The sequence below is a fragment of the Octopus bimaculoides genome, chromosome 1 (assembly GCF_046866305.1).
Source record: "Octopus bimaculoides isolate indiv1 chromosome 1, ASM4686630v1, whole genome shotgun sequence".
NCBI classification, from domain to species: Eukaryota; Metazoa; Mollusca; class Cephalopoda; order Octopoda; family Octopodidae; genus Octopus; species Octopus bimaculoides.
In genome coordinates, this window is record NC_142928.1 from 194,187,279 (window position 1) to 194,209,665 (window position 22,387).

Sequence of the window (22,387 nt, forward strand, 5' to 3'; positions counted from 1 at the left end):
GTGATTTGAGGGAGATTTGGTTGCTATTTCTATTAGGTTAGATCAAGTAATCATGTAGAGGCCACCTCATTGATTTATAGGTGTGAATGTAAACCTCAAAGATGGTTTCTAGAAAGTGTTGCAAATTATTGATTTTTAATTAATGTATCTTGCTACTGAAATATTTAATTAATGACAGCTCAACACAGAGATGTTAATTCATGCTTTACATAATTAAATACTGAATTATTAATTCATAAATAATGTGTTGATAATATGCGCCACCATTGTGAGTTTATAATATGAACTCCAGAATGCTGACAGCAAGAGAACTCAACTATTAATGAACAGGCCTTTATACAGTCACTAGGTCTGCTGGATATAACAGCTAAATTCCCTCAAATGATGCCTTATTTTCTTAAACAAGGGCATGTTGTAATGTGTAGCACTAAAAAGATTCAAGGATCACAACAGGAACACCTTTCTGCTCAATCACGACTGACCTTGGGTTAAAAAGCAACAACAATTCATTGATTAAATTAAGAATTGAAAAAAAAAAAGTATTCCATATATATATGTGTATATATATGCATATATATATACATACATATATATATATATATACACATACATGTATGCACATTCATACATATATATATATATATATATATATATATATATATATATATATATATATATACATATATTTATATGTATGCATGTGTGTGTGTGTGTGAAAATACATATATGTACATATATATATGCACATACATCTCTATATATATAAACATATATGTACATACATACATATATACATACATACATATATATATATATATATATATATATATATATATATATATATATATATATATATATATATATATATATATATATATATATATATATATATATATTAACATATATAGATATATATATATGCTCACATACATATATGTATGGACACACAAGTGTGCATGTGTGCATATATAGATCACACACACACACACATACATATTTGGCAAAGGTATTTTCTGACAATTATCCACTCATACAAGCAAACATAATCACCAAACTAAGACCCTCTCTATTTAAAACAAAGAAATCACTAAATTAAGACTCATCTATCTATAACATTCACCATGCTATGAAACTGAGATTTCTTCTACCTGTAACATTCACCATCCTATAACACTAACAGCAGAACTGAAGTGTTAGTCTAATTTATGCAGTATAAATACTAAACGGAATAACTTATCAAATCCATTTGATTTAATGTCTTGTGTGGCAGTAGCAATTGAGCTTACTATGGATTGAGCAGCTACTCATTTACTATACTGTACTAAAATAGAATCGGTCACATATATATATGCATATATATATATATATATATATATATATATATATATATATATATATATATATATATATACATATATATATACATATATACATATATATATATATATATATACATATATATATACATATATACATATATATATACATATATACATATATACATATATATATATATATATATATATATATATATTTATTTATATATATATATGTGCAAAATAACTAATATGTAGGAAAAGGTCAGATCTGCCACAAATACAATATCTATCTATCTCTATTTATCTATCTATCTATCTATCTATCTCTCCATCTACACATACATATACACACACACACGCATATATATATATATATATATATATATACAGGCATGTGTGGGCATGTGTATGTATGGTATGAAGATATTAATCAGAAAGAGAATCAATAACTACTAAAAGATCTATGAGGAATTATCGCTTTCTGCACTAAAAAAGTTTTCTTCAACACTGCTGCTGTGCTTAAGAACCGGACTGCTTCCTACCGATGAAATTACACAAGCTGATGTGTAGGTTGTCGGTTCGTCTCCCACCTCCATAGCTCTTGGTCGTTCTCTTCGGCGTCGATGATGTCGGCGGTTGATGACGGGAGAAGATTGTGGCTCAGGGGGTGTTTGTGGCTCACCATTATTTTCAGGAGATCCTTCCTTGGAGTTACGTTGCAGCTGATAGGTCAAACTCTGCAGACTACGGGATCGAGTATTAACAGCCTTTTCTTCTGTCTCCACTTTGTCAGTACTGATGGACTTATCATCGGCTCCAGGTGGAGCTGGAGTTTCCTCAACCTCCGTCTGTATTGCTGCTTCCCTCAGCTTTTGGCTCTTGTCTTCTTTTTCAGTTTGTGTCGAGGTAGAAGAGGTTGGCGGCGCTCTAGTGGGGGACTTTTCTCTCCAATAATCAGCCGCTGATAAAGATCGACGAGGTTGCATTGATACCTTTGGTTTCGGCCGATCCGGATCTTCAATTGTTCCCAGATCTATACTTCCTGGAGTAAATAAAATTTGCTTGCATACTGTATTAGGGAGTTCCTTAAGCTCAATTTCCGACAGACATGAAAGTTTTTCTTGCACTTGATTTTTAAGCAGGAGCAGTTCAATATCTTTCCCTTTCAGAACTAACTCAGTCAAGTTACATGTATTTTTCAGACTTTCCAAATTTGACTGCATTTCCACTTTTCTGTTAATATATTCCATCACCTCAGATCCATACAATGAATGCAATTCTTCAACCAAGGTTTTCTCTTTAGATCGAATTTCAGCAATAAAAGCAATAGCTACATCATGAATCTTTTGTTCAGCATCTTTGATCAAAGTGTCACATCTGCCAAGCGTATCAATTTGAGTATCATATACATTAATACGATCCTTGCAAGATTCCAAGAGACGTTGTATACTATCTTTATATTTAACGACAGCATCCGAGAAATTTGTAATTTCATGGTCCTTATGTTCGTTAAATGTACAGAGGACACAAATACAAGCTTGGCATGGCTCACAGTAGAATCTAACCACTTCTTCCTTGTGTTCCTTGCATTCAATATCTTTTTCAATTTCCACGTCGAAAAGACTGTGAGACTTGGTGACTTTCGTTTCTTTATGCAATTCCACGCATGGTTTGCAGAGAAGCTTATTACAGTCTAAACATTTTGATGATGCTTCTCTGTGTTTACGATTTACCATCTTACAGATATCACAGAATGGAAACTTGGATGGTCTTTGTCGTGCCACCACCTCTCCTAAACTTGAGACCAGAAAGTTATCTGGAAGTTTTTTCACACCACCGATTGGAAGATTGGTTCGTTTCCGACATAATGGACATGTGAATTCACGATAGTCACTATATTTTTTATACGTGCATTCTGACATAACATGGTTCTCAATACACTGTTCACAAAATGTATGCAAGCAGTCTAAACATTTTGGGTTTTTAAAGCCCTCCAGACAGATCTTACATGTAAGAAATTCATCGTGAATTTCCTGGGCTAACTTATTTCCTGTGGTGGTTGTGGCAGCCATGATATCATTGATGTCAATCGCAGTTGTGTGATATCTACTTCCAACTTCAAGACGTCGGCGGTTCCTGGAAAGAGATAAAAAAAAAATACAAAGAATTAAAACAAGGGCAACTGCAATGAAAATAGATATTAAAGAATAACAAGAAACATTATGTTCCATTAAACCAATATGCAAAACAAATTAATAAATGAAATAGAAAATATGACAGTCATTGTTGGTTAGGGTCAGAAGTAGTCTAACCATGACCACCCCTCTTTTTAGATAGTTTATTTCAGACTGCACTATCAAACATGTTCTCTTTTTCATGAAGACTGTAGAGTACGATTTCAGAGAGATTTGGCTGCTATTCCTAGAAGACTGAGAGACCATGTAATGGCTACCTTGAGAGATCACATAGACGCTGTAAAAAGGAATGTTGTTAATATTGCTGTATAAACAAGGTGGCGAACTGGCAGAAATGTTAGCACAGTGGGCGAAATGCTTAGCGGTATTTCATCAGTCTTTACGGTATGAGTTCAAATTCCGACGAGGTCGACTTTGCCTTTCATCCTTTTGGGGGTCAATAAATTAAGTACCAGTTGCATACTGGGGTCGATCTAATCGACTGGCCCGCTCCTCCAAAATTTCGGGTCTTGTGTCTACAGCAGAAAAGAATATTGCTGTTTAAACCCAGGACTAACATGGTCGAGCAGTTCTATGATTAAAAGACATTCTGGCTGTGAATAGCTGATATTTTTCAGAACATAGCATACCCTGGATTGTATTACTCAATGTGTCTTTTAAGATATAATTTGAGGGAGATTTGGTTGCTCTTTTTAGTTGGATGTGCAGCCATTATAAACAACTTTGCCTTTCATCCTTTTCAGGTTGATAAATTAAGTACCAGTAAAACACTGGGATCGATGTAACCAACTAGTCCTGTCCCCCCAAATTTCAGGCCTTGTACCCATAGTAGAAAGGATTATTATTATTATTATTATTATTATTATTATTATATATCAGTGGAAGGGGTGTGTTCCACTGGTTAGGCACTCTATCTGCTGAATGGGGGCTGGGTGTGCCATGGTGACTGATGTGCAGACATGCGCTCAGGCTATGGCATCTCCAGCATTTCCTTGACAGTGAGCAGGTGTGGTTGCCATTTGTCAGACTCACAGCTCGTCTCTTTGACTGAGTTGCAAACCTGGATTAGGCGTAGACCAAGGAGGGGCGCTTGACACCTTGAGTGTCATCAAGTGCTCACAGCCCTCCACCAGGCGGGCAATGTGGTTGGTGGTAGTTCCACTCTAGTGTTCTATAGAGGGCTATTGAATGGGAGGTGTGACGGCATTCTTGGAGAAACTCTAGGCGTTGACGAAAATCAATTAACCAGTCTGTTTTGGAGAACTTTCAGGCCTGGACCTATCGATAACTTCCAGAAATCCCTTGCTTGGTAGTGTTACTGAGGGGCACTGCTCCTTCAGGATAAACTTTACAGGCACAGAAATGCTGTAAGCTGGGCCTGCCCAAGGTGTGTGCAGAGTGACAAAACCATTCTGCATGCATGCTCTTGTACAGCACCTGAGCATTGCTGACCTATGGATTTATGTCGAACACCTGCTGTTACATGTAGGATGGATCCAGCTATCCACTGAATCCATAGTGAAGATTGCCCCCCCCCCCGCCCCCCCCCCCCCCTTCGGCCAGGAGGGGGCATGCAATTTTTATTTGTCTAGTGACTGTAGTAAAGAAGTTGTGTGGTGGACTCGTTTGAAAGGGCTTTCCTCTTTGGCCAAGCCCTCATCAACTTCTTCAAGTTTCACTTGAAGAGAAAAGTGAGGGTGGAGAGGGAAGTGTTGCCTTTTAGCAAGTTTGTCAAACGGTGGGTGAATGTTGGAAGAATGGCCAGTGTGAAAGGACCAATTCTGAGCATACACCTGTGAAGAAGTAAAAGGAGAAGGGCTCTTGGCCTGTTGATCGGGTACCCGTGGCTTTTGTGGGTTTTTTCACGAGGAACCTTAAAACACCTCCCACTATTGGGAGATTCATGTTGTTTAATTTTTTATCATTTTCTGATGTTTACATGCTGTAAAACCCTTTGTATCATATGGTGTTGTCTTTTTTGTTGTGTCATATCATTTTATGTTGTTTTATGTAAGCTCTTGTGGCTTATAAAAGAATTTATTATTATTATTATGATGAAAGAAAACCCAACATATGCAATTACGGCTGAAGACCATTTTGGTTCTGAGTAATCAAAATATAAGGAACATGAAGTGAATAATTCTTTCCTAAAAATGCTCAGTGCATCTTTGTTATTACTTTGTATTTTGAAATAAAACAAGATGAATGACTAATAAAAAAAAAATTGATATGAATACATGTACAATATCTCAAGTACTTCTTCCAATTTCATAAATTTACTGTTCTCAAAGAATATGTTTTTTCTAATATAAATAGATAAATGGCAGAAAATGGAATGAATGACATTAAGAAACATCTGGTGAGGTGCATTTTACATCTTGGATGTAAGAGGATGATTACACAACACCTAACCAATGTACTATAGGTGTAAAAACGTGTTGAAACTATTGTAGTAGGTTTAAATAAAGAATGACATTCATTCCATTTTCTATCATTATCTCTTTATATAAACTCTATGGATACTATGGAATTCCTGATGGATATCCAATAGCAGAAGCATTTCCACTGTATGATGACATCAGGTAGCCAATAACTATGGGTGAGCTTTACATAGCACTCTACAATGCTTTTTACATGAATCTTATTTAACTATTCTTTCTAATATATATTTCAGTGTGACAACCATCGCAATGGTACTGCCAAGATTTTGCTTTGATTAACTCATTGCATTGCATATGCCACCCTACTCATCTGGAAAACCACAATCTGATTTTCATAAAAAAATCTACAGTACAGCCATTGTCAACAGTTTTCAGATGAATTTTCTGTAATTTATGAGTTGAATTGGCTGATGGAAACAAAAAATGCCATACTTTGCAGGGTATTGCTGAAGTAAATCCAAATATTTTAATATTTTACTAAGAAATATTTCTCACATCAAAGACTAGTACTTAAAGGATAGTTGCTCTATTCCGCATCATTTTCTGTACTGGGAGCTTGTGTGTTTGGAGATAATTAATTTTGGAGTATGAACCACACAATTAGTTTGAAACAGATGCATATATCATCATCGTCCTTTAATGTCCATTGTCCATGCTGGCATGGGTTGGACGGTTTGACCAGGGCTGGCAAGCTGGAAGGCTGCACCAGACTCCAGTCTGATTTGGCATGGTTTCTATGGCTGGATGCTCTGGGAGTGTAATGGGTGCTTTAATGTGCCACTGGCATGGGTGCCATTTGTGTGACACCAGTATCAGCCACAACTGTGATTTTACTTGGCTTGATGAGTCTTCTCAAGCATGACATAATGCCAAAGGTCTTGGTCATTTGTCATTGCTTTCATGAAGCCCAACACTCGAAAGGAGCTTTTCACATGCCACTGGCACAGGTGCCAGTTACATGACACCAGTATCAGCCACGACTTCAATTTCACTTGACTTGACAAGTCTTCTCAAGCAATTTCATATATATATATATATATATATATATATACACATGAAATGTTTCGAGCGAGATCGTTGCTGGTGCCCCTGAACTGGCTCTTGTGCGGGGCCATCATAGGATTTTCGAGCGAGATCGTTGCCAGTGCTCCTGGACTGGCTCATGTGCGGGCGACACATGAAATCTTTCGAGCGGGATCGTTGCCAGTGCCCCTGGACTGGCTCATGTGCGGGCGACACATGAAATCTTTCGAGCGAAATCGTTGCCGGTGCCCCTGGACTGGCTCTTGTGCGGGTGACACATGAGGTTTTTCGAGCGAGATCATTGCCGGTGCCCCTGGACTGGCTCATGTGCGGGCGACACATGAAATCTTTCGAGCGGGATCGTTGCCAGTGCCCCTGGACTGGCTCATGTGCGGGCGACACATGAAATCTTTCGAGCGAAATCGTTGCCGGTGCCCCTGGACTGGCTCTTGTGCGGGCGACACATGAAATCTTTCGAGCGGGATCGTTGCCAGTGCCCCTGGACTGGCTCATGTGCGGGCGACACATGAAATCTTTCGAGCGGGATCGTTGCCAGTGCCCCTGGACTGGCTCATGTGCAGGCGACACATGAAATCTTTTGAGCGAGATCGTTGCCAGTGCCCCTGAACTGGCTCTTGTGCGGGTGACACATGAGGTTTTTCGAGCGAGATGAGCGTGGCCGTTGCCAGTACCGCCTGACTGGCCTTCGTGCGGGTGACACGTCAAAGCACCCACTACACTCTCTGAGTGGTTGGCGTTAGGAAGGGCATCCAGCTGTAGAAACTCTGCCAAATCAGATTGGAGCCTGGTGTAGCCATCTGGTTTCACCAGTCCTCAGTCAAATCGTCCAACCCATGCTAGCATGGAAAGCGGACGTTAAACGACGACGACGACTGATCCCCTTCCTCCAAAATTGCTGCCCTTGTGGCAAAATTTAAACCATTATTATTAAGTTGGCAAGCTGGCAGAATTGTTAGCATGCCAGGCAAAATGCTAAGCGGATTTTCATCTGTCTTTACTTTCTGAGTTCAAATTCCGCCAAGGCCTATTTTGCCTTTCATGTATTCGGGATCAGTAAAATAAGTACCAGTTGTGTACTGGGATTGATGTAATCAATTATCCTCACTACCCTAAAATTTCAGGACTTGTGCCTATAGTAGAAAGGATTATTATTATTATAAATGCAAGCATGGCTTTGTAGTAAGAAGTTTGCTTTTCAACCACATGTAATCAACTTACACCACCCCTGAAATTGCAGGCCTTGTGCCAAAATTTGACACTTTGTGTGGTGAGCAGGCAGAATCAGCACTTGACAGCATTTCTTCAGGCTCTTTAGATTCCGAGTTCAAATCCTCCCATGGTCAACTTTGCTTTGATCCGTCCTGTGTCAGTAAAATAATGTACCAATCATGTACTGGGATTAATGACTTTGACAAAACCCCTCCTCCAAATTTCGGGCCTTTTGCTTGTTTCAAAAATGGTTTTGGGGGCAGTGATCTAGTAGAATCACTGTCGTGAACAAAATGCTTAGCAGCATTTTTTCAGGCTCTTTATGTTTTGAGTTCAAATCTTACCGAAGTCAGCTTTGCTTTTCCTCCCTCTGGGGTTGATGAAATAAAGTACCAGGCAAATACCAATGTTGTTGATGATGATGATGATTTCAAATTTTGGCACTAGGCCAGCAATTTTAGGGGTCGGGATAAGTTGATTACATCAACCCCCCACCTCCAGTGCTCAAATGGTATTTATTTTGTCAACCTTGAAAGGATGAAAGGCAAAGTTGATTTTGGCAACATTTGAACAGCAACAACTACACCACCACTACAACAAAAATAATAGCTTCTGATTTAAAGACAAAGCTAGGAATTTTGAAGCGATGTTGTTAGTTGATTGTATCAACCCTAATACCTAAGTATCAATCAGGTATTGGGGGTTAGTGTAAATGAGTTTACTCTTTATCACGTTATGATTATATTAATAATGCTTGTGGAGCTAATTGGTTTCAGCTTTGTGCTACAAGAGAAGTATATTTTCATGAAACAGCTTTAATTTTGAGTAGGCTGCACATTCTCCAGTTGACTCTCCCTAAATCTGCTTCATATTAAGCTTGTTAGGTTAGATATAAAACACCTGTTTTCTATCTGTGCACATATGTATTTGCATATGTCAATTTGTGATTATATATTATGTATTTATGTATGTGTGTGTGTGTGTTTACATATATGTGTGTATGTGCATGTGTGTGTGTGGCACGTAAAAAACACCTTTTGAGCGAGGCCGTTGCCAGTACCGTGTGACTGGCCCTTGTGCCGGTGGCATGTAAAAGCACCCACTACACTCTTAGAGTGGTTGGCATTAGGAAGGGCATCCAGCTGTAGAAACTCTGCCAGATCGGATTGGAGCCTGGTGCAGCCTTCTGGCTTGCCAGTCCTCAATCAAATCGTTCAACCTATGCTAGCATGGAAAGTGGACGTTAAACGATGATGATGATGATGATGATGATATATATATATATATATATTATTGTCTGAAAGGAGCTGACTCTTAGAACTACTATTACTACTACTGATGTCGCTGCTGCTGCTGCTGTTGTCACTGCTACTGCTACCACTGCTGTTGCTAGTACGACTGTTACTGATGCTGTTGCTGTTGCTGCTGCTACTACTACTACTACTACTACTACTACTACTACTAACCACTGACTTAATGCATGTAGTATAGAGTTAATAAACAGCTGACTATTGCAACAACTAGTTTGTCAGAAGATTAAACAGGCACAAATGATGTAATGTGCTTAGTTTCAGTATAATATGATTTAAAGCTGTGAATACTGTAAAACAATCTTTATAGATACTATTCATTGGCAAACATTACGGCCGTGAGCTGGCAGAATCATTAGTGTGTCAGACAAAATGCTTAGTGGCATTTCTTCCAACTCATTATGTTCTGATTTCAAATTCCAATAGGGTTGACTTTGCCTTTCATCCTTTCTGGGTCAATAAAATAAGTACCAGTCAAGTACTGAAGTCAAAGTAACCAGTTTACCCTCCTCTCCCTTACAGTTGCAGGCCTTGTGCCAAAATTTGAAACAATTAAAGGCAGTGAGCTGGAAGAATTGTTAATGTGTTGGAAAAAATGCTTTGCAGTATTTCTTCTGGTTCTTTATGTTCTGAGTTCAAATCCTGCCCAGGCCCACTTTGCCTTCTATCCTTTCATGGTTAATAAAATAAAGCACCAGTCAAATACTGGAATAAAGATAACTGACCAGCCTCCGCCCCACGAAGTTTCTGACCTTATGCCAAACTAGGAAGAATTATTTATTGGCATACTGTAGCTTTAGAAGTTGATCTGGACATTTATTGGCTCCTAATTAATTCATACCCCTCTCTCATCCCTGGAATAATTTATTCCAATCTTTCATCTAACTTCTTTAGAGTTACTTCCCTTTTGATTTTTTTTATCCAGATTAACAAGGATTAGTAGATTATGCTAAATATTCTTCATTGACTTCTCATTGTTCATTTAACATTACATCAACAGATAAGTTTTAAAACCTACAGGAAATTGCTTGGTTCCACGAGTGTCAATTCATTTCAAATTCAGAAAATGAAGATGTATTCCACAATATATATTTGCCTTCCCTGCCTGATCAAATGTAATTTTTCTATCTCCAGAGCGTAAAGAACTCTAGCTATATATAATTTCCCCAAAATGTCTGAAGACTGCAAAATCTCTCTTCCTAAATCAGGAATTTTATTTTTATGTGAAACTGATTGGTAACATCACTTGTCTATAATATGGTTCTTAATTTATAATTTTGTATCTGAATTTTACACACACGCACACACATACACACACACATGCACGCACACTATCATCATCATCCTTTAACATCCACTTTTCCACGTTTGCATGAGTCAGGTGGAATTTATTGAGGTAAATTTTTTACTGCTAGATGCTCTTCCTGTCACTAAGCCTTGACTATTTCCAAACAAGGTAATATTTCCCTTTGGCCAGACATGTTTTTCATGGAAGACTGAGAAGCAAACATCACTTGTATGATGGTAATGTTTGTTTATAACTATCACATAATGTCAAGACAAGGTCACACACACACACACACACACACACACGCATGCATGCACATGTCTACAGCAGGTCTCTTTCAGTTTCCCATTACCAAAATCATTCAGAAAGCTTTGGTTGGGTGGGGGCTATAGTAGAAGACACTTGCTCAAGGTGCCATGCAAGACCACTGAATCTTAGACTACATGGGTTAGAAGCAAGCTTCTGAATCACACAGGCACACCTACATAACAACAACAACAACAAAACCAACTGTAAGCAGTTATAGTCATAAAAGCCTTTTAAAACACTCTTACTGTTGTGATGGTGCATAGATTAGTGGATTGGATGTGGTTTGGATTCTTGGATTGCAGCACATCAATCTCTTGAGTCAGGTATTTCATTTTACAATGCTGTCTACTCAGCTAAAAAGGAACACCAGACTGGTGTTGTTGCTGCACTCTCGTTTTCATCAGCTCTCATTCTCTGTGTTCTATTACACCAAAGGGTGCTAGGGCTAAGAAGGTATCTATGTGTGCTTGCAACTACATGGGTACCTAAAGCAATTAGCAAATGCATGGTAAATGTTGCCAGGTCATTCACTTGTAAGTGATATGTTCTTTTCTTTTAATAATACCATTGTATTTATTGTTATTTCCTTTCATGGTGGAAACACATTTTTGTTTCTCTTTAAAGGATGTGACATGCTTTTATAAATTAAACATTGTATGGCTTATATAATAGGCCATATTGATGTTCACATGTTAAAGTAAATGAGAATGAGAGGTAATGAATATTATTTTGGATTTGTAATGTAAAAAGGTATAGTTCTATATTTAAGAGATGAGGAATTATGTACGTTATTTACGTTTGACGGATATTTGTCCTCATCTTGTTTGTTGTTAACATAACGATTCGGCTGGAGTGTATATCAGTCAAAGCATTGTGTTAGCAACAAACAAGATGAGGATAAATATCCGTCAAATGTAAATAATGTGTAAAGAAGTAGACATAAAATTTTCTGCTATCAGACAATTGCACAACACACTTGTATAATATGTTCCCAATGCACCTGTAGAATGATTTCACATCACATCAATAAAATTTTGCAACACACTTGTCTGGCCGAGAGTATGGAAACAGGTGAGAATTGACAAGAGAGGCATCTGACTATAGAAACAGCTGAAACTTCGAAATCACTATCAATCTTCTCTACTAAGAATTATTGAACAGTCAGTCCAGTTTAATGCTAAATTGTGCTTTTTATAGATAACCTGGCATAAAAATATAGAATATTTATATATATAATGTGCACTCTACAGCATGTAGTTGATGAATACACACATATTCTCGGTATCCTTTCTTTTGTTATAAAAAGCACTGGTGCCAGTGCTACAGAGAAAGCACTGATGATGGTGCCACATAAAAAAAAAACACCAAGTATGTTTTGTAAAGTGGTTGGCCTTAGGAAGGGCATCCAGCTGTAAAAACCAAGCCAAAACAGACTATGGGACCTTTTGTGTCTCCTGACCGTGCCAACTCCTGTCAAGCTATGTGACCCATGCCAGCATGGAAAAAAAGACGTATGATGATAAGGACAAAAACTGATATGCATATACATGCAGGCAATTGGAATGACAAAGTTTATTTTACAGTGTCTTATTTCAAATTCAAGGGCATGGACAGACAGAAAACAGAATAGATTACATGTGAAATACATAACTGTATTTGTTTTTATATTTAATTTGTTCTCTAACATGTTTTAAACTTAAACTTATATATTAGGATTATTAGGGTTATGGAAAATGTTGTTCACTTTTGGGAAAAGGACAGAATTACCAGAAGCTCTTTGACTAAAAGCTACACGAGAGCTATCTATCATTGTTTTGTAAGTACTTATTTACTATAGTAGTAAGTAACTATCTTGCTGCTACAAGTAGACAAGATCAGGGATGCAAGAAGTGGGCATGGGGTGGAGACATATTGACATTTTGAGAATCCCTAAGATGGAAAAGTTCTGTCATGCCTTAATAATTTCATTACAGCTTTGAAGGGTAAATCTTTCAGGAGTTATGTGTGCCTTGTGTGGTGAAGAAGGAAAGGGAGATTGTTTGAATTGAGTAGGTTGTAAAGTATGTGTGAAAATGTTTGTTGTCTCTTTTTCATAATACAAACATTCTCCTTTTTCGTTCAGTAGATATATAACTGAAGAAGATTCTATTGCAGGAACTGAGTTACTTGTGGTGTCTGATCCATTAGCTATTAATTCTATCATACTAATTAAAATTGCAGTTTATTGCAGTTACTGTTGTTGTTCAAGGTTTTTCCTGTAATATAGATTTCACTGACATCACCTTCATCCTTCATACCTTTTAAATATTGTTTCTAGGCAACAGTCACAAACAAAACATGTATGAAACACTTAAGATTAATGTGATAAAAAAAAGTTTATTTTGTCTGCCTTTTGTTATGAATACAATTCCAGGGATGGGTAAGTGGCTCAAACTGTAGTATGATGAGAGAGGAATAGAAAGCAAGAGGAAGAATGTTTAATTATAAATAGTTAATATGGTTATTGATATTTATTTTTGATTAGCCACACAAAGCCACTCAGTTTTTGGGAGACTATTGGGGATTATATCAATGTCAATACTCTGAATTCTTGCAGAGAATTTCATGAATAAAGCATAAGGCAAAATATATATAAATCAACAGAGGAAGAATTGTTTGTTAGCTTTCCATGTATGTAGCATAGTTCAGGTTTACTTATATTCAGCAATGGTTAACATGTCGATAACTCTTCTAAAAAGTGAAAATAAATTGTGCTGCAAATGATGTCAGTGAAATCCTAATAATGTCGTCAACAGAACTGGTGAAATACCTTAATATTATTAGCAGATTTCCCTGATCATGCCATGTCCACAGACACTTAGTTGTATAGTATCTTCTAGTGATATCTTAAGAAATTCTGAAATAACAGCTGAGGTACACTGTTGTAATGTAGTATACACAAATGATGAGAACATCCATACACAGACCATCGAAGGGAGATGGATGCTTGCCAAAAAGAAATTCAAGCAAAAATGTGAGATGCTTCATTTACTCTGTGCTTATGTGGTGACTGTCGTGTTTTCCTGTAAATGATATCTATACTCTACATTGTTTTCATGTTAAATAAACACAATAAAATTATGCAATTTCAATGTCATCGTTTCTGGTTTCTGTTGCAATTTACTTTCACTATTTTTTTTAGAGAAAATTAAACAGCATGTTTAGACTTTATAATATTTGTCCAAAAATTTACACTTTGATTGTAACCCAGAGGCCTGGTAGCATTCCAGATGATTTGTTTTCTGGTGCGGAAGCTACCTGAATATTTATCTGTGATAGCCAACTCATTTTGGGTGGGTGGCTCTACCAAACTGTCTGGAGATTTTTAACTACATGAGTAGGGAGTCCTATGGACATTGTAGACTGCTTCCTTCTCAGTGGGGAGGGAGAGAGAGAGAGATGGAAAAACAGGAGAACCGATCCCCAGTACTTGGCTGATATTTCATATATTGACACTAAAGAGACAAAAAGCAAAACAATTGATGCTAGTGAGATTTGAACTCAGAGAACTGAGAGGTAGAGTAAATACTGTCAGACATTCTATCTGATGGTCTGACTTTCCTGCCAAATCATCAGCTTTTGTTTTAGTTTGTAGCCTCACTGTTCTATAATCAAATCAGGACATCAGTTTCACCTTGCAACCCCTAACTCTAGTAAAACAAATGTCAGTGATATCCAACTAAATCTATCCACTACAAAATTGATTCAGTTTAATCAAAGGAAATATTTTATTGTAAAAAAAATTGTGCCTCCTTGAATATCAGAAATCTTTGATTGCATGCCAGAAGTCTAAATTGATATGATGTTACTAAAATTTAATTTTGCATGAGACCATCTGAAGAGAGAAATATTAATTTGATGGTTTCATTCATTTGTAGTGAAGCTGCTGCTGAATTTCAGACTGTGTCACTCCGATTCCCTATTTAGGACAACAACCAATCTATATTGCCATAAATGGTAAAGGCCAACTATGAGAAATTAATTGTGTTGCTATAAAAGACATTTGGGCCAAAGCAAACATGGTTTGACCAATTAGATTGGCCGATGTGTTACCAAATGGTGGAAGTGAAAATAAGTTTTGCGAAGTTTCCCTCAAACTTGTTTAACTGAAGGTTGTAGAAGCTTGATGTTGTGTTATAAAAAACTGGAATATTAAACTCCAGAGTGCTATACAGAACTCTGCTCATCAGTTTTGGGATAAGGTGTTCTCGTCTACTTATTCTGTCTTTAATAAGTATGAATAATTTTCATATAACTAAAATATTTCATGCTATGAACATTTTTAACAATTATATTCATTATTTCACATATGATGTAAATGCAAATGCTCCTGGAGATAAAAAATATAGACACTTACTCTGCTATCAGTGTGGTCATTCTTGCTTTCACACACAATCTACCCAATATTGTGTGCTACCAATGACAAATTATTGACTAATATCAATATGAATAATGACCCTTTCCCACCACTAAACATTCAGCTGGCATAATGATGTTGTAGCCTGGCTCTCCATTGGTTACAATGACAAATGTTCCAGTTAATTCAATCAATGGAACAGCTTGCATATGACATTAATGTGCAAGTGGCTGAGAACTCCACAGACACGTGCTCTCTTAACATAGTTCTCAAGGAGATACTGTGTGGCACAGAGTGTGACAAGGCTGGCCCTTTGAATTACATGTGCAACTCATTTTTGTCCATTGAATGGACTGGAGCAATGAGAAATAAAGTGTCTTGCTCAAGGACACAACATGCCACTCGGAATTGAACTCGTGACCTTATGACTGTCAGCCAAATCCCTGGTCACAAAGCTATGCACCTTCCCTTGATTTTATATAGGGTGTCCACAAAGTCTAGGTATATGGAGTAAATAAAATCATAACATAAACAGTTAAATATAAGAAATAATAATTTTCCTTTTTTAATTTTGTTTAAATTAAATAAATAAATACGTTACTTTTCTAAATTTATCTATGTTATTTTTCCTACCCAGATCGAATGATGGCTCTGTAGAATAAGAAACATTATAACATTCACCAAACACAACACTTAATGAGTCATACAAACAGTTTTAAACCTTTCTCTATCATTAATATAACACATACTGGAACTAAAAGTAGATGTTTGTGGTAATTAATGTTAAGAACCTCTTCCTGGGAAAATATTTAAGAACTGAAGAAAAAATAACAATCCAAGATCTAAAATATTTTGCTTTAGGTGAATAGGTTAAAACAGGGCTATTTATATTCCACTCTTTCAATTCTCTCCGCATTCTTTATAATGGAGCTGTGTTTATTTCAGGTGCAGAATGGGTAGACAGACAGTCCTTTTTCCTTTTTCAGAATAGCAGACTGCTAATGTCACTTGACGTTCCTTGCCTGTTGCTACTACTCTGCTAGGTATTAGTTGCAGTTATTCCTCAGTAATAACGTTAGGCAAACATCTTGAAGAAATGTTAATACTACATAAAATTCGTTATTTCAGTTAACTTTGTGGCTGACATAAGTTAATATAATAACTTTTCCATTTTTTTTTTTCTTTTCCCAGATTCCAAGATTCAATAGAGTAATTATTTGACTGTTCACAACAGATTGTTCTTTCTTGAAATTTGAGAAAAGAATTTAAGAAAATCATAATTGGCTCTTGCAGGAAATAATTTAAATATATTCTATCCAAACTTACCAGGAAAATGTAAAGAGAAAGTTTGTTAATTAAATGTGGTGGCATTTTGAAAAATCTGTTAATTACACTAGCAGTCAAGAGAGAAAACTTATGTCTGTAGCTACTAGCTACTGTTAGGAAGAATGTGCCAGAACATCCATTCAATATTTTGCTTAATAAATCAATTTGCCTCGAGGAAAAGCATTTCTAAACATTATTGAGTTATTAAACTAGAAAACACCAATAGTTTATCTCCATTTTTCTTTTATTTTCTTTTCTTTCTCTTTTTAGTTTTCAGGAGTATATATAAGTTTTAAAGATGGTGGGTATGTCTGGGTATTCCATGAGACTTTTAATCATTGGGTTTGTTACTTAGCATAAAACATATTTCTTCAAAGGATACCAGATAATCTACATATATCTGGGTACATCTCAGTAAACAACAACTCCCTTCTTGAATGGGCCATGATACCACAAAATGTGTCTTGAAAATGACTTAACAGATCCTATCAGGTGGTGCTATTAAGTTAGACATGCCCAGGGGGTCAATCTTTGGCTGAAATATATCTAAGTTATTTATCAGTGATTATTATTAAACCTAGTTTTATATATTTCCATATTATTTGTCATTGAAATGGTATTCAGACATCAGATAATAGATCCAGTAAAGACTTAATCTGAAAAATCCTGAAACTGGAACACTCAATGTAACATCCATTTTAGTGAGTTCAATGTGCATTGATTACCTATTAATTATACAAGATAGAAGAGGCATGAATGTGTGGTTTAGAAGTTTGCTTTATAAACATGTAATTCCAACTTCAATCTCATCAGTGCTAAGTTAAGTAAAATTTGGCAGATGGAAACTGTGTGGACACCTGCTGGATGGATAGTTTCTGCTCAGTAATTAATTATGATTAACCATAAATGTACACAATGAGAATAATGAGAATAATTTATAATAATGTGGTTGTCTGTTGTAGAAGCTGGAGGAACAATTTTGAAGTCTGTTTTAAGAAACTCCAAGAACAGGAATTAAAACAAAAAAATCTCTGTAGATTATTGAGATTTGTGTTACAAAGTAACACGATGAAATTTGGACAAAGTAACACAATGAAATTTTACCGCTAGACGAGGAGTTGTGCCGTGGGTACTCCCATGGCAATTAATTTTGCTAATGTCTTCATGACGAAATTCGAGACACAACTACTGAAGACATTCAAATCCCTTCATGGTCATGAACCAATACTTTGGTTATGGTTCATTGATGACGTCTTTTTGTCTGGGAAGGATCACAGGTTAGTTTGACTTTTTGCATTTCTGTGACTGTTATGCTAAAAACTATGGCTTTAAGTCCAACATAAAATTTACGTCTAGTTTTTCAAATACTATCTTTGAATTTTTAGACACAAAAGTTAAGTTTTTTTGAGGCAGAATGGTAACAGAGTTATTTTGCAAGCCCACATCATCTCACATTTATCTCCACCATTACTCTGATCATCCACATCATATTATTTGGTCAAATCTAACATCCCAAGTTTTGAGGATAAAACAGATTTGTACTGACATAGGGGACTCCTGGAAACATGCAAATGCTTTTGTACATCATTATGTTAAACACGGTTACAGTGAATCATGATTAAAGGAAATAGCAAATGAAATAGCTAAGATTAGCAAAGATAGTCAAACCTTCATGCATAATTTTAGCAAACAATACAATAGATGACAGAATTCCTTTAGTGATTAACTGGCACCGAAATTTTGCTGGCATTTCAAGTGTTGCATGAAAGTTGCCAGCATGTGGCGAAAAAATATCCTCGTTTCAAACAGATATTTCCTCAGCCGCTTATTGTAGCCTTTAGATGGAATAAGAATATAAGAGAATTATTGACCTCTATATCTGACTCCAAGAAAATGAACATTGGAGTATCTGCACGCTGTACCTTAAAGAACAGCCGCAAGAGAGGTAAGCCCTGTTCATTGTGCAACAACATGAGTCAAGTGAATTCCATCAGGAATCATAAAAGAAATGTTATGATTTATACAGAAGGTGGGACATGTAGAGATTCCCATTTGATGTACATGGCAGAATGCACAAAACACAACTTGATGTTGGTTGTACAACAGAACAATTAAACAAAAGATTTAATGAGCACAGATTCAACGTCAGGCATAATAACTGTAGTTCGACAGAGTTTGCTGAACATTTTCCTTCAAACGGCTGCAATTTTGAAAGAGACTTGAAAGTGCATATTCTCAGAAAATATTCTGAATCTGCTTCACTTTCACTTCTCAAAATGCATGAGGAGAAATATGTTTGTAGGTTATTAGCTTCACGCCCTGGAGGAATGAATGAAACGACAGGAGAATATCATCAAATTTATACAAAACAGTTTGATTAAATAGTCTTCTTTTTTTCTTTCCTCTTTCTTTCTGTCTTTTTCTTTTCGCCTGTTATAAAATTGAAACTTAAAGACTGGTGATGTCATTCCATCAATGTGTGGATACTGGTTTCTCTTGTTCATACTTTAAATTTAAATTTCTATAATTTTGAATTTTTATCACTTCTTATTTTGAATTTGACAAAGACAGATTTACTGACAAAATATCATTCAACCAATAAAATATCTATTACAATCGAATTGCACTCTTCGTCTTGACTGTTTACCTTTGCGAAGAGTTACATTAATCCTTTTAAAATATTATTATTATTATTATTATTATTATTATTATTATTATCATCATTAAAATGGTGAACTGGCTGAATCACCAATGCGTTGGAGCTTCCAGCTTTTTATATTTTGAGTTCAAGTTTCACTGAGGTCGATAAAATAAGTACCAGTTTAGCACTGAGGGGGGGGGGGGCAATGTAATTAACTTCCCCACCCTTCAAAATTACTGGCCTTGTGCCAAAATAAGAAAGGATCATTATTATAATTATTACACTGGTGAGCCAACAAAAACATTCGGGCCTCTGGCAAAAATGCCTTGTATTTTCTCCAGCTCTTTGCATTTTCAGTTCAAATCCTACCAAGGTCAACTTTGCATTTCTTCTCGTCAGAGTCAGTAAGATAAAGTACCAGTCATATACTAGGGTAATGGTGGATATAGTCAACTATGCTTTTCTTGTGTGTCTATGTTACAAACAATTCTATGAGAAATTTTGAAGGTGGAGAGAGAGCATAAAGAAAACCTCAAAATGGCTTTATATTTTGATTGACCAAGACACCAAAGGAACCTCTACTTAATCTCTCAATGTACTAGATATCCTCGAAACAGCATCAAACCATCTTAAATAATGAAAGGAAACACACAATGTAAGCTGAGACACATTATTCTGAATAAAAGACGGAATGGTCATGGATGGATAATCTTTGATAATAGACCTGGCTGGTCTACGATTTAACTGTAACAACAAAGGACACATTAAGTAATGTAGTCTTGGATACATTATGTCTGAATACAAAACAACAACAAAACAAAACAAAACACAACATGGTCAAGAGAAGGTGGAAGAAGATTCCATTTGGGTCTCAGGAAATGGGGATCCTCTCAAAATCAAAGGGAGTGTTGAATTTTAAAAAAATTGTTTTTGGGCAGGAGCCCAGCAGATTATCAGTGGGTTCTTCCTTTGCTCCCTGGGCCTTGGACTAATGTACCAACTGAACCCCACCCTCTCTGTAGGCTCTGGTCACATCTAGCATATCTTTGATCATCAGTTTGCTCAATCAAGACTGACAGAGAATAAACAACAATAACAACGACGGCAGATTGAAATTCTATGTGAAGGATATTGATATAAGTTCTTACATATTTTTACAGCGAACAAGTATTTTTCAGTAGGAGAAAACAGGGTCAACCAATTGCAGAACTAAGTATATAAATATATGAAATAAAACTGTAAACAAGATAAAGCAGAACCAGATTATTTCTGCCAATGACACCTCACTCTTAGAATAGAAAGGTTATCATAAATGGATCCTTCACATTTTTTATCCAGCTTCTATCAAGACGTGCTGTTTTGCTCTCATTTCCCCAGCTGACCCTTTAGTACTTAAAAAAGATTAAAGTGTTAGGGGTTCTACTGTAGGTAGTTATAGAATTTATGAGGTAAAAGACAACAAGAGCTACCCACCTCCCACCCTTAGCTTTCTATGACATTCCACTCACATGTGGAATGCTGTAGCAGGGGCCTTCAACCTTCTATACTTCAGCAGCCCTTTTCATGGAATGTGTTTGACAAAAAGTTCCCCCACCTCATGTTTTTGAAAAAAAAAAAAAAAAAGAAAACGAGAGAGAAATAAAGGTAAAATATTCAAAACAGCAGATTATTTCATCAAACCCAGTAGGTGACTCTTTTTAGATAAATTTTTATGAAAATTGCTAAAGAAAGTGAGGATTATAAAATGAAATAGTATTAGATCTCGATGTAGCATTGGTCATGTTTTCTGCTCACTGATAACACAAAGTTTCTTGATGTAATAAATTGTAGATGTATCGTAGAAAGTTGATGATGACAGAGTTGGGAAGGGGTCAGAATCCCAAAAAGGAGTGGATGTGGTTAAAATGATATCTTTATTTTAAATTGTGTGTTGTAGATGATGTCTTCAGCAGTCATTGTATTTAACTTCATACTGGTCAGTCAATGAGGTTGCAACAGACATGATCATTCCACCAGTTAGAAATAATAATCAAATTTTCCTCAAATCACAGCAATCTTATTTGTTCTAGATGCTAAGTATGAATGTTTTCGGTATGTCTGTTCGATTAGAGCTAACCTAAACAAACTACCAACAAAACAAACCAGCAACAAGGCTCTGAAATCCAACTGTCCCTCTGGCCAGGCAACAAGAATGAATGAAGAAATGTCAGGCTAATGAAGGTGCATTGACATAGTGGTTCAACCAGCTAGAAATAGCTGCCAAATCTTCCTCATGTCATACTCTACCACCTTAGAAAGGGAGGAGAGCACATTGACTAATGTAGTCTTAGATAACTATAACTGCAAATACGATTAAAAAATATATATGGCTATGGTTAAGATATTTTTGATCATAGGACTGCTGATTCAGGACTAACCTTGGGCTAAACAACAAGAACAGTAACAATGACAATATAGTGGACACTTGAGGGAAATTCCTCTCCTCTCTATTATATATACATACATACGAACGTAGTAGATAACAGCTAGCCTTTGGCCACATTTTGGACCCTTGTGTCCATTACTCTGATTGGTTGGTATTGGCACAATTTTGTCTCTTGCTCTACCGTGCACCAATATGCAACCCAGCCAATTGTAGCCTTCAAATAAGGTCACATGTGGCAGCCTGCTTTATACCCAGCTTTGAGCCTACAACTTCTTATGAAACTCCAGCTTCTCTATTTCATAAATTTTGCCATAAAGGCATTACATAGAGGGGACAAACAAAGACAAACAAACATAAAGAAGCTGCGAGCTGGACACGGACATTACTGAATGAAATGAATACAAAAAGATGAGTAAAAAATGGGAGAGGCACCGGCACCCGCCGACCAACAACCCCTCGAAAACCTTGTTCAATAAAAATCATC

General features: G+C 36.4%; 1 protein-coding gene across 50 annotated transcripts in view; it reads right to left on the reverse strand.

Annotated features, from left to right (window-relative positions):
* LOC106871616 (E3 ubiquitin-protein ligase TRIM45) overlaps window positions 1-22,387 on the reverse strand; it is a 253,827-nt gene that overhangs the window by 62,853 nt on the left and 168,587 nt on the right. For 28 of the 50 annotated variants that reach the window (XR_016244666.1, XR_016244665.1, XR_016244670.1 and 25 more), the window contains one exon: window positions 1,862-3,455. Coding sequence is in view for 37 of the 50 variants with exons in the window: in XM_089364641.1 (XP_089220767.1) it covers window positions 1,862-3,455 (1,594 nt within the window). In the remaining 13 variants the exon portion in view is untranslated. The remainder of the gene's footprint in view (window positions 1-1,861; window positions 3,456-22,387) is intronic. The other 22 variants (XR_016244694.1, XR_016244691.1, XR_016244685.1 and 19 more) reach the window with 2 other exon arrangements.